This window comes from Nicotiana tabacum, chromosome 10, assembly GCF_000715075.1.
Source record: "Nicotiana tabacum cultivar K326 chromosome 10, ASM71507v2, whole genome shotgun sequence".
Lineage (NCBI taxonomy): Eukaryota > Viridiplantae > Streptophyta > Magnoliopsida > Solanales > Solanaceae > Nicotiana > Nicotiana tabacum.
The window spans coordinates 74,677,182-74,694,222 of record NC_134089.1 but is presented as its reverse complement, the minus strand read 5'-3'; the positions used below and the strand labels follow the sequence as shown (position 1 = coordinate 74,694,222).

The 17,041-nt window shown below is 40.9% G+C and overlaps 1 protein-coding gene across 2 annotated transcripts; it reads left to right on the top strand.

The window, feature by feature from the left end:
• Window positions 1–623: 623 nt before the first annotated feature.
• On the top strand, window positions 624–2,451 carry LOC107787988 (protein SEEDLING LETHAL 1, chloroplastic). 2 transcript variants are annotated; one of them, XR_012695555.1, is made up of 3 exons: window positions 624–1,673; window positions 1,968–2,049; window positions 2,144–2,451. XR_012695555.1 is itself a non-coding variant. In XM_016609621.2 (2 exons), the coding sequence occupies exons 1-2, from the start codon at window positions 738–740 to the stop codon at window positions 2,174–2,176; spliced, it is 969 nt and encodes a 322-aa protein (XP_016465107.2). In that variant the 5' UTR covers window positions 624–737; the 3' UTR covers window positions 2,177–2,445. The 2 variants fall into 2 exon arrangements, 1 of the variants encoding a protein (XP_016465107.2); XM_016609621.2 differs by lacking the exon at window positions 1,968–2,049 and having other exon boundaries at window positions 2,144–2,445.
• Window positions 2,452–17,041: the final 14,590 nt, after the last annotated feature.

The following is a 17,041-nucleotide window of genomic DNA, read 5'->3' as shown; positions in this document are numbered from 1 at the left end:
AAAATTTCTAAACCTTCAAATTGCTAACTTTTGGCAAAAGGAGCCAAATCATCATAGGAACCTTCAAATTCAATTTAGAGCATATGCCTAAGTCCAAAATCACTATATGAACCTATTGGAACCATCAAAACACGAATCCGAAGTCGTTTATACAAAAGTCAAATCTTGGTCAACTCTTGTAACTTAAGCTTCCCGTTATGGAACTTAGTGTTCTAATTCACTTCAAAACCTTTCTGAAACCAAAGTAGCCATCCCTGCAACTCATATAACGATAAATACACATATGAAAAGTATCAAATAAGGGAAACGAGCTCAAATACACAAAACCATCAACCAAGGCGTTACATGGGAGCCTTTAAAGGAAATATATACATAAATTATAATTAAAAAAATAATTAATTTTGATAATTAACAAAGTTCAGTTAAACCAGATAAAATAGTTTGTTACATAGTATATATATAAAAAAATCCTCTTTGCAATATTAAGCCCAGCAGATCTAACCCGATTGGACCTATCAAATAAACCCAGCCCATTGGGCCTAATATACATTATCCAATCCATTCTCCCTCTACCCGAAGGATTTTGAGATAACACAAAATCAGCAAATCCAGAAATGCCATCTCACTCATCCCCTTATCCCTTCCCCACTTCCTCACCACACCACTGATACAATCAATACACATTTCCTCACCACCACTTCTCCATTTTCCCAAAAAATAAACCATGTGAAATCACCATGCAAGAAACTCTCCATCTTTCTTCTTCTACTTCTTCATCTTTTTCCCTTCCTAAACCCTCCATTTCTCCGCCCAAAGCCCTCAAATCCACCACCATTTCTTTCCCTCCCCACCCCAAACCACCCACCCCCATCTCCCCTCAACTCTCCTCCGCCACTTCTCTCCCCCCACCTCCAACCACCTCCCCTAACTTCCAGCTCCAAGAGAAACTCCTCTTCTTGGATTCTCTTGGCATAGACTCTTTCCATTGCCTCACTTCGCATCCCCTTATTATCTCCTCTTCCTTATCCGATCTCAAATCAATTATTGACTTTCTTTATTCCATCAATCTCACCATTCTTGATATCCGGCGCGTGCTACACATGTGCCCGGACATTTTAACCACACCACTTTCCTCCATCCTCCGCCCCGCCGTCACCTTCTTGCTCCGGGAAGCTCACGTCACCGGTGACAATCTTCCCTTTGTTCTCCGCCGCCGCCCCCGGCTGCTCACCAAATCCGTAGAACAGAATCTTCGACCCACCCTTTACTTCTTGCAGAGTACAATTGGTATTGAGGATGTTTCAAAGTGCGCAACTTTACTCTCTTGTTCTGTGGAAACTAAGTTTATACCCCGTTTGGATTACTTTCAGAGAATTGGGTTTTCGAGGAGAGATGCGAAAGTGATGTTTAGGAGGTTCCCATCGTTGTTCTGTTACAGTATAGAAGAGAATTTGGAGCCGAAATTCGATTACTTTGTGGTGGAAATGGGGAGGGAGTTGAAGGAATTGACTGTGTTCCCTCAGTATTTCTCATTTAGCTTAGAGAAAAGGATAAAACCGAGGCACAGGATGTGTGTTGAGAAAGGGGTGTGCTTGTCATTGCCTGTGATGTTGAAGTCGCACGAATCGCGATTTCGTGATAGGCTGGATGTGTGTTGTAGCTCTTCTATGCCGGTGAGAGCTTCTCCCTTTTGGTGTACAAAATTTGATCATAATGTAACATAGACTTTTGAACTTAAAAGGAAAAGGAAAATGGAAAACCATATTGCCATTTTGTTTATAAAAATATATCTTTGATGATCATTTTGTTCTTACCTATTTCCTGGTGGTATAATTCTTGTTAGTTTTGTACTAGTCTAGTTTGTATATATTCAAACTTGCTTGGGATCGAAGTATAGTTGTTATTTGTGGTAAGTATTGTGGTTTGATTGAATATGTGGTAAGTAATGATTGATAATGTTCTACTAGGAGTCGAAGCCAGGTCGCTGCTGGATTTAAAGTCCAGAGTGCTAAACCACTAAAGTATAGAACCAAGTTAATTGACTATGTGGTAAGTTAAAAGAGGGAGAGTTTTTGTTAGAGTAAATTTGTTTAGGTAAAAGATGTTTATGATGAAAGGCCAACTTTTTTTAGTTCTTCTACAGGGAGAACGATGGAGAGTGTTCGAGGTTGATTGAATTTGCTTTTTGTGGTGTTCTTTTCCAGAATAAGCAGTAGCAGGTGCAATATCTGTATGCTAGGATGTTAAGATGCTAGGATGAGGTGTTGATTTTAGGTTTGAAGCATTTGTTTTATTTCTCTTCCCTACAATTCGATCGGCCCTTTCCTTACTTGGATGAAGGAAGGGATGAATTCATCAATTGCCATTTCCAGAATTTCTCTGATGAAATCCTATTGCTATTAGGAAGAAAGTTGTGTTTATATCCAATTTTTTCCTGTATATTTTTATATGCAAAATACTTTCAAAATAGCATACGTACGCATATATAAGCATGTCCAAGTGTTTTATTATTTTTTTAATTTTTAAAAGATTTTTAAATCAATTTATCGCCTTATTTTATCAGAAAAAAAATAATTATTTCCCAAATTATCATTTTTGGTAACTCCTTTATTGAATTCTCATATTTATACCAAAATATAGCTAAGATAATTTTTGCACATCTTTTACAGATTTATTTAGCTTTTTAAAGTTAAATTGCATATAATTACAATTTTAGTCTATTTTAAGATTTAATTGTATTTATAATTATAAATTTGATTTTTAATTTAATATTTACATATTATTAATCGATTTAGTACCTTTAATTTATTTCCAAAAATTATTTTACTATTTTTATAAAATAAATAAGGGAAAAATCGTTATTTAAATGTTAGCCCCGTTTATTTCAATTTTAGCCTTATTTGAGCCCCAAATGAACTCAATTCCCCAACCCAATTTTAATTTAAACCCGCCCCTGACCCGATTAAATCCTACCCGATCCAGACCCCCTCTTATCCTGACCGTTTCAAAGATCAACGACCCATATTCACTCTTACCTTTTTAACACAAACGACCACCCTAACCTTCTCATTTCTCACTTACCATCCGCCTCTGAACTCTCAAACTCTCTCGAACATTCCCAAACCCTAACCGCCTCTTACCACCACCTCCACCTTGAAACCCACCGGAATCCATGGCTTCTCAGGCTATAGGAGTCTTATACTCACATTCTCTTGCTCCCACCCACCTGATACCTGAAGATTCGAGGCCTGACCTTGAAGGTTTGCACCCAGACCTCTCTCGATTCAAGGTTCCACGGCCATCTCCGGCTTTACTCCGGCGTACCATGGTGGTTTGAGCCTGATTCCGACCTCTCCGACTCAGATCGGTGACCTTTCAAAGCCTATCTCACTTCTAGGGTTCTTTTGAAACCCTAACCCTTCGAGGTTTTCTCTGATTTCCTTAGATCCGTTGTGTATATGTGCTCTCCTTGAGTTTTCAAACGATTTCCCTAACTTTTCTTTCAAAAATTACTTTCAAAACCGCTTTGTTTCCGATCTAGGGTTTTCTAAAAATATTTAAGTGTTTCTCTGACTTTCTCTCCTTTGTCTTTTGTGTTTATTTACCTCTACTGTGTTCTTATGTTTTCTTCTACCTTGTATGTTCTTCTACTGAGTTTTTACACTCCGTTCTTGTATGTTCTTTTACTGAGTTTTATATACTTCATGCTTGTATGTTCTTTTACCTTGTTTTCCATACTATGCTCTCATATGCTTTTCTACTGTATTCTTATATTTTTTGTCTTCTACTATGTTCCAGCATGTTTCTTCTACTGTATTTTCGTGCTAAGTTTTTAAGTGTCCTTATTTTTCTTTTATTAAGCCCTGTTTAAGTTTCTTCTGAAAAATCTCTTAAGCATGTTTCTTTTACTGTTCCTATCAGTGTTTTTCTTTTGAGGCCTTCTACTGTGTTTCGAATGTTACTTTGCTATCATGTTTTTCTCATGAGTTTTTGTTGATGAAAGAAGCATGCAAGATGTTTCAACTCTGAAACCTCTAAGCATGTTTCAACTACTTGCCTTCTCATCTCTGTATTTGATTCAGTGTGGAAAGCCTAGAATTTGGGGGTTCCGCCAAGCTTGATTATGTGATTTGATTGAACTTAGCGTTTATTTCAAAAACCCTAACTCTTTCAGACCCATTCCTTGCTTTCATATGACTCTGACCTTTTGCTAAACTTTTCTCTACTGGATTTTCGACTGATTTTACAATGACACTACAGTCTTCTTTCATGCGTAACATGTTCGTATGCTCCTTATATATGATAGACTTTCCTTTAAAATAGCTTCTGAATTTGTGATTAGTTCCTACTTCCCTCTCACTATGGGTCTAATTGATTCCCTTTCCATTATTTGCTGATTTCGCTTAAGTTAAAAACCTTTCTCATCTTTTGACTCGGTTCATTCATAAAAAATCTCAGACCCTTTTGATTTACAGGTTGTTAATTGATCTTCTTACCTTATTCGCACAAACCGTGTATTTCAAAAACCCCGTCCTTAAATAACTTTTATGCATTCACCCCTAGTTGCCTACTTTGCACAAAATGTTTGATTAATTTCTTTCCTTAATTGGTTTATACCTATTTGAATCTGAATCCCTTAACTAAAGGGAGTCATGTGTAATTGATTGACAATCAGCTCTTCGATTATTTCTTACCTTATTTCTACTTGGTTTTTACACTATAAAAGGGCACGACCTTTCTTCACGTGGCAGAGGACACAATTCACAATCTCTTCTGAACTCTTACTCACATAATAGAACTCTCTCTTCTTGTCTGCACTGAGGTTTTTACCAGATTACTGCATTTTCTCTACTTGTTTCTTTGAAACTGGTATGTCCTAATTTCAAATTTCAGCATCCCCACAATGTGTTTACTTACAACTTTCTGCATCTATGTCTACTTTACTACTTCTGCAGAGTTAAATACTTAAACTAGCATGTTGATTCCCTTTTGCTTGTTTCTGCTATGAATCCCTATTCCCTATTTCCCTTTATGTGCTTTGAGTTACAGTTTAAGACATGGCAATATACAAGTTATTGTCTATGGATTGAACTTGATCCCTTAGGGGATTCTAACCTCTAAACAATGTGTTCCAGTAGGCTTATGGGTGTGCCAGCATCTCCCATTGTTAGGTTATGGCCACTAGCTTGTTTTTTACCTCTTGCAACTTCTCATTCCCTATATCCCCATGTGTGCTATTTCCTTTTCCCTTTCCCCATTTCAGAATTCTGCACTTACACTCTCTCTTAGTTCCTAAGTTCTGCTCCCCTCTTGTGAGCCTTGCCTTCGGACCTTGAGTTCTCTCTGAACTTGGACACCTGAGGGCTGGCCCTTCCACACTGCACTTTGGCTTAATATGGTGATACATTTGGGTGTAAGCACTGCCCGGAGTTCTTATGAAACTCTTAGGGAACTCTGATACACCCAAGTGAGAGAAAGACTTTGAAACATGATCTTTGGAGTTGGTTTACTTCATAATTCAGACAGGAAGTCTGAATCAGGCTCTCCTTGGTTGTAATTTTCAATTTCTGATGTATTTTTCTTTATTTTATTTGGACTGTAATAACTTTTGGGAATGGTTAATGAAAAGGGAAGGGTAACCATGCATGTAAAAAGAGTAGATATCCTGCTCATAGGGAATTTCTGATTTCTGCATATAAATAGATATTATGCCAATAAGGAATTCTGCACCCATATAGATATCCTGCCTATAGTTAAATTTCTGCATCTCTCATATAGATACCATGCTCATAGTTAACTGGAAATCCGAATCATGCATATGCATCTGTCACTAGGCAAACCTGTTTATAGGGCTTAAACAACTAACTGCATTTAGTTATCATGTTCATAGGCTTAAACGAAGTACAATATTTAGATGTCATGCTTATAGGATTTCTGCACTCTTGCTATGTCTGTAAAAGTGTTTAAAATCAACAACGCCTAGAAAACATGCCTATATGAATTAATAACCAAGTCTGAAACGTCTCACTCGTCTACAAATCTAAAATCATTGTCTAACGTCTGTGGAATTTATGATCTTTTGTCAAAACTCGTCTTTCCTGAATAACTGACAACCTTTTTCTAAAGTCAGTATACTTCATCTTTTCTAAAATCAGTAGATATCATGCCTATAGATTTTCGTATAACACTTAGACAAGCCATATGATAGTTTATAAACTGAATCAGATTTTATTAACTACAACCAGCAGACAGGCCTGATTCGGGCTTCTTATATGAAATATGCAATAAATCAGTTTGTCCCAACTGTTAAGTTTAATCAAACCCTAATCAGTACGTGTAAGACATGCTAAACTATATGTTTTTCTTTGATTTAAGGAGGTCTGTTTGAGCCCTTTTATGTGTTTATATGCTTCCCCAAACTTTTATATGTGTTTTGTTTGTCGCCTTGGTATTTTACCTTTTGAAATCACAAATAAGCCCATACCTCCTCCCTCTAGGATTAGTAGTCCCAAGTGCCTCCGGGGCTGGTAGGATTGGGGCGGGTAATAGCATGCAATAAGTAAACGAGACCATTCTGCACTTTAATACCTTAACGGGGTGGGAAGGGTAGATATGGATATGATGACCACGCAATAGCATCACGTATAGCCCCTCACTGATGAGTGATTACCGAATGTTGTGTGGGGCGATCCATATTATTAATAAACCTAGGACCCCCCCCCCCTTCCTTTGTTTTCTTTGTTTCTTTTATTTTTTTAAACCATTTCTTTTAAGAAAATCAACTCTTTTCGTTCTTTTTTCTTACTTCTTGTTTATTTGTAACCATTACGTGAAAACCTCTTCTTATTTGAAGCCTTTATTTGCCTATGTGTTATTTGCACTTAAGTCACAATAATAGTTTGGCCAGGAACCACACTAGTGGATCCTGAGGGGTGCCTAACACCTTCCTCTTGGGATAATTTCAAGCTCTTACCCAATCTCTGGTTACTCAAAACAAACCCCTCCTAGTGTCCTAATGCACTTTAATCATTAGGTGGCGACTCTTCAATTCAAACCTAATTCCCGAAAGGGAACTAGCTGTCCTTCCAAATATCACAAACCCGATTTTCGTGAGAAAAAGGGGGCGCGACTGCGTGGCAACTCCGCTGGGGAATGACTTTTAGGCTTTTACCATTTCAAGCTATTACTGTGACTTTACATTTGTTATGTGCTTTATTTGTTTAAATACATTTAAGCATTTAATTCCCTCTTCTACTGCAAAAACTAATTTGTCTCTTGTTTCTTTCCCTTTTTTCTTTCACTGCTTTCCTTTACTGCACTCCTTTATTACTGTTTTAAATTATTGTAATTACTACTTTATGAACGTGCAAATACATGACAACTTATTTTAATTATTGCATATATCATGTTCAACATCATATTCCACTCGTGCCAAACAAATACCATAGCATTGCCTATAATGAGTGGTTGCGCTCTTCCGATATTATCACCCCCTAAATTCGGAAAAGGCATATTTGCGGTAAAACCAGTCGATCAACGGTGTAGTCGACGGTTCCGTGCCTTTCCCCCTTGAGTTGTCCGCTCAAGGGTACTAGTCTAAAACCCCATAGAAACCTCACTCTGTTTAAACTGTGCATGCATCATGGTCAAACCTAGCCGAGTCAGTTATGTTGTCCGCATAATGACTCTTTAAGATAGCCTTGTCCAAAGTCCACTGGGTTTCCCAAAAACCCAAACGGACACTATCACGTTGTGTGCATTTATTTGGAGAACTAAATGCTTTTATGCCAATTATTGGTATTTAATAGTCGAGTCTGGTGGGGGTAAGGGCCTAACCTTTTTGTCTTGCAGAAACATGAGGCACGAAGTCCCCAGATTCGGTATGGTCACAAACATCCACCCAAGGTTGCTAACTGGTGGGAGGATCTTTATTCCAGTGATCAGACTCTTGTCTGGAAATACCTAGGAAATCTACCTTCCCTCCTGGAGGTCCAACCCAACAACAAAATCATAGAAGCTGCTACTATGTTCTGTGATTATGATAGGTTTGTGTTTCGCTTCGGAGAGATTGAGATGACACCTCTGCTAGAGGAAATAGGAGGATTGGCTGGTATACCATGGAAGACCCCGGGTTTGTTAATGCCAAAAAATCGCAAGGGTAGAGGTTTTCTCAAAATGATGGGCTTAAAGAAGAATCCAGACTTGACATGTTTGAAGGAGTCTTACATTCCCTTTGATTATTTGTACGAGAGATACGGTCACAACAAATCCTACCGTACTTATCCGGATGAGCTCGCCCTTACATCGTTGGGGCATATTCACCAAAGGGTCTTTGTCTTCATGTTTTGCTTCTTGGGGATGATAGTGTTTCCAATGAAGAAAGCAAGGATACACACCAGGCTAGCCATGGTCACCAAAACTTTGATAGAGGGAATTGGTGGACAACCATTTAGCATAGTGCCCATGATCATCGCAAAGATATACCGAGCCTTGGAAAAGTGTCAACAAGGAGCCCAACACTTCGATGGCTGCAACTTGCTACTCTAGCTCTGGCTCATGGAGCATCTTCAAAGGAGGTGAATATCGGCAAGAGATTCAGCGTAGAGACTGGGACGATCATATAGCCTTCCATCAACCAAGGCGAATGAACTACATGCTTAACATGTTTGCTCATCCAGAAGATGCCAAGGGGTAGGTGGAGTTGTTTGAAAATCTAACTGAGGATCAAATACAATGGATGTTCGAGTGGTTCCCTACTGAAGAGTTCATCGCCCGATCCAGGGACGTACCATTTCTGATATTGATCGGTTTGAGAGGAACCTACCCTTATGTCCCTCTTCGAGTTATGAGACAGGCTGGTAGGAAGCAGGTTATACCAAGGGTCGACAAGATGAGTCACTTCCGGGCTGACTTCCAAGCTAATGACAGTCCTTATAAGTGCCAAGCTCAGCATATGTGGCATTGCAAGATCATCATGGGAAAAGATACTATCGAACCAGATAGATACCATGCTGGCTGCACCCCATACTATTCAGGCTGGCTGGAGGATAATCACAATGGTCTGGGCCAACCCGGGTTTGTTCGAGGTCACAGAATCATCGATGAAAGGGCTGAAGCACATGTCAAATACAACCAACTGCGCAAGAGGATTCAGGAATGTGAAAGCGAGCAGCGTGAGATTCAAGAAGCCCACCAAAAACTGATTGAAGAGTGGAAAGACATGGCTGTCAGTGCCAACAAGCGATTAGGATACCTGGAACGAGGTTTAGTGGAGCTGGAAAGGAAGTTTCTCAAGAGGATCGAGGACTGCCAGAATGCTGAATGAAACGAGGGTGGACACCTGGACAGAGCCTACCTACTGCTGGGACTTCGCGAGCTGGTGAAGCTGTTCGATGGAGCCAAAGATGCCGAGTCTGAGGAAGGTCCTTTTGGGACCAAATAGATAGGAGTTTTCTTTTACTTTATGAAATGTAATAAGGCCAATGGCCACTAATGACATTTTATTCCTTGTTATTTAGTACCGTTTTGAGATTCATCTACTTTTTATCAATAAAATGAGGCATTTAGCATTCTAAATTCTCCAAATCAATTTGTCGCTAGGCCTACCTCGGGCACAACGAGGCTCCCAAATTAGGACGCGATTTACATTCTTGCACTATGTGTTTAAATATCGCAACACTTTCTTATAATCCCCACTGACTTGTTACCTTTTTGTTTTTACTTTTTGTTTGTTTACTACCCTCCCCAAAGGTTAGTTCGTGCACTCTGGCATCGTCATCATATTCCACAAGATCAAAGGGCCCTCCACTCACTCCTCATCCTAGTCCTATCAGAAGCAGGAACAAAGGAAAGATGGAAGATTTGAACAACACCAGAAAGGAAAACTCAACTGAACGGGTAGAGGTCACTCATGGTGCTCAGGTCTCCAAAGAAAGTGCGTCCCAACTCGAGCAGAAACTGTTGAAATTTCAGTAAGAACTTGATCAGGTCCAGAATCTGGCAAACTTGTCATTTTCCCTCACCACTCCGGATATCAATTTTCCAAACGCTTAGAACCCCACGCCTCCACAAAATCATCCTGCTCCTCACCACCACTGCAATACATGCCACACATCCAGCAATACTCCACTGCTCATCCCAGAACCTCTGAATTCCATAAATGACCATTTCCACCATAACACCCCCATCTATGTGGAAACCATGCCACACTCCACCCAACCTGTCTCAAACACACCTGATTCTAATGATAAAACTCACTTATCAGGAACCTGGTTGCGGAACTCAAGAAATTGACTAGTCGAATTTAGGGTGTTAAAGGAAGTAAGGGGATTGAAGGGTTGAACTACGAAGATCTTTGCATACAACCAGATGTCGAACTGCCCGAGGGGTACAAACCTCCTAAGTTCGAGATGTTTGATGGTACCGGGGATCCGAGAGTCCACTTGAGAACATACTGCGACAAGTTGGTTGGAGTAGGGAAGGACGAAAGGATTCGCATGAAGCTTTTTATGAGGAGTCTGAAGGGAGATTCTCTGTCTTGGTACATTAGCCAAGACCCGAAGAAATGGTCGAACTGGGTGAGTATGGCGTCCGACTTTATGGATAGGTTCAGGTTCAACACAGAAAATGGATAGGTTCAGGTTCAACACAGAAAATGCACTAGATGTGTTCTACATCCAGAACTTAAAGAAGAAGCCCACAGAAACATTCCGTGAGTATGCCACTCACTGGAGATCAGAAGTGTCACGACCCAGACCCCGATCCGGTCGTGATGGCGCCTCTCGTGAAGAGAAGGCCAGCCAACCAACCCATTTCGCCTTTTTCAGAATAGTTAATATTAATAAACAGTTTTAGCATAATTAAATAACCACAGTCTAAACAAAAGTTTTCTTTATTAAGTGCGGAATACAATCCAAACACAGCGCAAACCGGGGTGTCACAAGTCACGAGCATCTATTAGAGTATAAATACAACTGCAAAGCCTGAAACGTATAAAATAGGATTGATAAACAAAAGGAAGAAATGCGGTGCTGTGAACGCTGGCAGTCACCTCACTAAACTCCGATAACTTAGCCTCCGACCAGCTCAAAACCTGCTATCGGGTGAACAAATACCAGCATCTGCACACGAGATGCAGGGAGTAAAGTGAGTACTCCAACTCAGTGAGTAATAAAGGTAAATAATAACTGAGCAGTAAGAAATCACGTAAAACAACCATCATGCTGTATAGAGCAGTCTAAAACCCTTTGAGTAAAAGCAGTGAAACTGTGAAATCCTTGGAAAAACATCTTAGCTCAGTTTAAACCTCTTTTAAAAAAATGACTTTTTCAACGGTTACACAAATGAGTGCAAAACAAATAGTGTAGATAAGCACGAAAATTCGCCCCTCGGGCACAACACTCAATTAACAGATAATGCCTGGCAATCAGATAGATATCACATGAAGTAGCACAAATAACAGATAATGGCAGACAAGTGAAATAAAGTAAAAACATAGAACAGTACCAGCACCGCTGCAGCGTGCAGCCCTATCCATATATCTCGTCGACGGCGCTCATTGGGGGTGTGCAGACTCCGGGAGGGGCCTCTTACGGCCCAAGCGCAATATCAAGCCATATCGTGGCATCAAAATCTAAGCCCTCGGCCTCATATCAGTATCAGTATAACACTGCTGCGGCGCGCAGCCCGATCCCTTATTATCTTCACATCTGGCCCTCGGCCATACTCAGTCCAGAAATCACATAAGCCTCTCAGGCATTAGTAAAAACAGTAGTTCTCGGCCCAAAATATCATTTACTATATCATTTTAGTTTCAAAATCGAGTAAAAGTGGCTGAATTGTGAAACAGTGAAAAACAGTACGACTAAGTTCAAGTAGTAGGTCAAAACAGTGAGGAAATAGTGATAAAAATCCCCGGAGGGTTCAAATAGTTGGCTCGAAGCCCAAATATGGCAATCAGTCCAAATAATGATGATAATAAATAAGTTCCAATCAAATATGCGGTAAAAGCGTCAATCGGGATGGACCAAGTCACAATCCACAATAGTAAACGACCCCTCGCTCATCATCAAGCGTGTGTCTCACCTCAATATAGCACTACAATGTGCGAATCCGGGGTTTCAAACCCTCAGGATATCATTTACAATCATTACTCACCTCGAACCGGCGAAATCTCTAGCTCGCGACGCCTTTGCCCCTCAAATCGGCCTCCACGCGCGTCGAATCTATCCAAAATCAGAATGAATATATCACAATATGCTAAGAGAACAAAGCCCAAGCGAAAATAATCAATAACAGGCACAAATCCCGAAATTACCAAAACCCGAGCCCCGGGTCCACTTCTCGAAACTCAGAAATTTTTACAGCAACAGGTTTCTTATTCTTCCACGAGTTCATACATATCAAAAGTTCTCAAATCCGACCTCAAATGGTCCTTCAAATCCCAATTTAAAAGTTTCAAAATCTCAAGCCCTAATTCTTCCATTTTTAACCTAATTCCATGAATTTCTAGGTAAATTTCACAAAAGAATCACGTTTTAGGTTCAAAAATCTTACCTCCAATCAATTCTCCATGAATCCCTCTTCAATTTCCCTCAAAGAGCTCTCAAAATACTCAGTTATGGAGGAATAATGGCTCAAAATCGCGGATGAAATATTTTATAAACTTTCTGCCCAGCTATGAATTTCCTTCATCGCGATCACGGCCCAAGCCTCGCGATCGCGAAGAGCAAAAATTCCAAGACTCCCAAATGCACTATGCGAACGCGATGCCTCACTTTCCAGACCTACGCGAACGCGAACCAGATGATGCGAATGCCAAGAACAAATCCACTGGACCCTCAAAGACTTATACGCACAAGGTCAAGGCCCTTCACGAACGCGAGACCTCAAACACGAACGTGAAGGCCGAACTCAGGCCAACCCACATTCCTTTTATGTGATCATGATGGACCTCACGCGATCGCGAAGGCTAAAATCATCTGCAACAGCTGTTGAAATTTCTGCAACTTCTCAACATAGAAAATGGTCTGATTGACCACTCGAAACTCACCCGAGGCCCCCAGGACCCCAACCAAAAGTACCAACACATCCTAAAACCTCATTCAAACTTGTTCCAATCATCAAAACACCTCAAACAACACCAAATCCATCAATTCACATCGAATTCAAGCCTAAATTTTCTAAAGACTTCCGAAATACGCTTTCGATCGAAAACCCAACCAAACCACGTCCGAATGACCTGAAATTTTGCACACACATCACAAATGACATAAGGAAGCTACAACAACTCTCATAATTCCATTCCGACCCTCGGATCAAAATCTCACCTATCAACCGGAATTCGCCAAAATATTAACTTCACCAATTCAAGCCTAATTCTACATCAGACCTCCAAAACTAATTCCGATCACGCTCCTAAGTCATAAATCACCCAACAAAGCTAACGAAATCATAAAAATTCTGATCCGAGCTCATATACAAATAAGTTAACTCTTGGTCAAACCTTTCAACTAAGACTGTTCTTTCAAATTCATACCGATTTCCGTGAAAACCAAAATTAATGATTTACATCAGTCATAATACATCATACGGGGCAAGTCATGCCTGAGAACTGGCGATCAAAGTGCAAAATCTCAAAACGACCAGTCAGGTCGTTACAAGAAGCTACTAAGGTCAAACCTGCTTTAGAAGAAGAATAAATGAACAAGTTTTTCGTCCGGGCTCAAGACCCGCAGTACTATGAAAGGCTGATGCTGATTGAGAGCCAAAAATTTTCTGACATCATCAAGCTAGGGGAAAGGATCGAGGAAGGCATCAAAAGTGGTATGGTTACAAACTTGGAAGCTTTGCAAGCTACCAATAAGGCTTTACAGTCTGGTGGTACGTCCAAGAAAAGGGATGTAGGTGCCGTAATGGTTGCACAAAGAGCCAAATCCCCTATCAAATACCAAGCCTATCTGATACCTCCACTCACATATCAGCCTGCCCCGAATTACCAAGCAACTTCACCCTTTTACCAAACTCCACCACCTACTTATCAATCACCCCCACCTCCCACATATCAACCTACTTCACCCAGATATTCCCAACCCGCACATGTCTACCAAGACTACAATGCTCAGCCATCCCACTATCAATCACCTCCCACACGCCAAAACATTCCTAGACCTCGACCAAATTTTGACCGTAGACCCCCCAAATAGTATACCACCATTGTTGAACCGATTGACCAGCTGTACGAAAGGCTTAAAGCAACTGCTTATGTCACCCATATCCCTGCTATAACCCCGAAAAACCCTTCTCAATGGGTCAATCCAAATAAATCTTGTGCATACCATTCCGGCATGAAAGGACATACTATTGATGAATGCCACTCTCTGAAAGATAAGATCCAAACTTTGATCGATAACAAGATCATTGTAGCAAATGAGCCTACTCCGAATGTCCGCAACAACCCTCTGCCGAACCATAAGGGTGGAGGTGTTCACATGATTGAAATAGAGGATGATTGGGATCCCAAAGGATCAATCGGTTTAATCACAGAAAGTGACGAACCAAAGAAGCCAATAGTCACCCTCAATCCCATTGTAGTCCAGACTCATCCTTCTAGGGATGCCGAGGTAAACATGTATGTACCATTTGAGTTTAAAGCACCACCCCCCACAAAGACGCCAACACTAATTGAGGTCGAGTTTAGGTCTCCAGCAAACGCATCCGCACCGTTTGAAGTTGCGGTTTTACCCTCCAAAATACATGCTCCGTTCGGAGTAAAGGTGCCCATCCCAGTAACAGTATCGGCCGTAACACCGTTCCATACAAATGCCATACCTTGAGATTACACAACCGAGGCGAGAAGGAAAGGGAAATCTAAATTCGGGGAAACAGTTGCAGCACAGGGTATGACAAGATCCGGCAGGGTTTATACTCCAGAGTCGAGTAAGCAGGCCTCTGGTCGGCCGACCATCACTGAAATTGGGCCCGATGATCTCTGGAGAAAGATACAAGCCAAGGAATAGTCAGTCATTGATCATCTAAACAAAAAACCGGCATAGATTTCTATCCTAGCTTTGCTGCAAAGTTCCGACGTACATAAGAATGCCTTGTTGAAGGTGCTGGGTGAGGCATATGTACCGAGCAACATCACCGGATGAGAAATGGCAAACATGGTAGGGCATGTATTGGAAAGTCACAAGATCACTTTTCATGAAGATGAACTGCCACTAGAAGGGTTGAGTCACAACAAAGCATTGCACATCACCGTATAATGTGAAGATTATTTTATCACTAGGGTCCTGATTGATGGAGGGTCCAACATCAATATTTGTCCATTAGTAACACTCAGAACATTGGAAAAGGGTCTGCATGAGATCAAGGACAGGGCCATTAACGTCAAAGCTTTCGACAGTTCCAAAGATCCACCATTGGGGAAATCAGCCTGTGTTTGAAAATGGGGCCTACTTGGTTCGATGTTGATTTTCAGGTTATAGACGTGCCGGCATCTTACAACTTGCTGTTGGGATGGCCGTGGATTCATGCCACTGGGGTCGTAGCATCAACACTGCATCAGGCGATGAAATTTGAGTGAAACCACCAAGAGGTGATCATTCACGGAGACGGGAGCAATCTCATATACAGTCGCCAAACCATCCCAGCGATTGGAGGAAGGATAAAGATAGGCGGGGAAATCTATCACCACATCGAGCGAGTCAACGCCGTTGACAAAGACAAATGGTGGGACAACAAAATTGAAAGCATATTGAACTGGAGCGGATATGATCCTGGCAAGGGACTTGGCAAGAACCTCCAAGGAATCGCCAAGCTGATCAAACTGAAGAAACATGGCACCACTTTTGGTCTGGGATACGAGTATACTTGGGAGGAATTCAACAATTGGTCGCCACCATAGCGCAGCCCATACTACCCGCTGGACCAGCCAATACCACATTTGGAGCAGACTTTCCAGCCAGTCAATGTTATCTGTGGGTCGGAAGAAGAGGAAGCACTAGCAGCAGTGAGGAATTTATTCCTAGAAGAAGATGACATGGATTGTTGTGTCATTTTCGAGGAGGAGGGGGAGGAAAGCCCTTCCATACAGGTCATAAGCTGAGGAGCACACCTCAATAATTGGACCATCAGAACCACCAGAGCTCAGAAAGCCTCAGGGTAGCAAGGCTGAACAAAGCATCATGCACTATCTTTTATTTTTACTAGTTGATTTTCCTTTCGCATTTTTGAATTTTCGCAATAAGATCTTCCAATGTTCAAAACAGTTATGAAATTTATCAAAGCATTTGGTTTCCTTACAAATCTTACTCTTATTATTTTCTCTCATTACTTTACTTATACAACATTACCATTACCTATCTTGATGAACCAATGGTTGTGACATGCAACGAGACAACGCAACAAACAGGCATAGATTTAGAGGAATATGATATACTGGAAGAGATTGTTAAAGAGGTCGAAAATTTTGTGAACAGACCTAAGTCCAACCTGGACGAGACCGATATTGTTAACCTGGGAGATGTAGAAAATATCAAAGAAATTCGGATCATCGTCCATTTGTTACCGTCAGAAAAGGAAGAATACACAGAATTTCTGAAGGAATATGAGGACATATTCGCTTGGTCATATGATGACATGACTGGTTTGAGCACATCTATTATGGCCCACAAACTGCCAACTTATCCGACATGTCCACCGGTAAAATAGAAGCTCAAAAAGTTTAAACCCGACATGAATCTGAAAATCAAGGAAGAAGTCACTAAGCAGATCAAAGCTAAGGTCCTCAGGGTAGTAGAATATATGACGTGCTTAGCCAATATTGTGCCAGTGCTGAAGAAGGATGGGAAGGTCAGAGTTTGTGTCGACTACCGGGATCTCAATCTGGCCAGTCCAAAGGATGACTTCCCCTTGCCGAACATACACATCCTGATCGAAAATTGTGCCAAGCATGAGTTGCAATCATTTGTAGATTGCTTCGCTGGATATCATCAGATCTGGATGGACAAAGAAGATGCTGAGAAAACGACTTTCATTA

Bases quoted from the DNA above. Each gene is read 5' to 3' on its own strand.
- LOC107787988 (XM_016609621.2), top strand. From the start codon at position 738: ATGCAAGAAACTCTCCATCTTTCTTCTTCTACTTCTTCATCTTTTTCC. The intron at 1,674-2,143 runs GTGAGAGCTTCT...GTTCTTCTACAG, and splicing joins GTTGTAGCTCTTCTATGCCG to GGAGAACGATGGAGAGTGTT.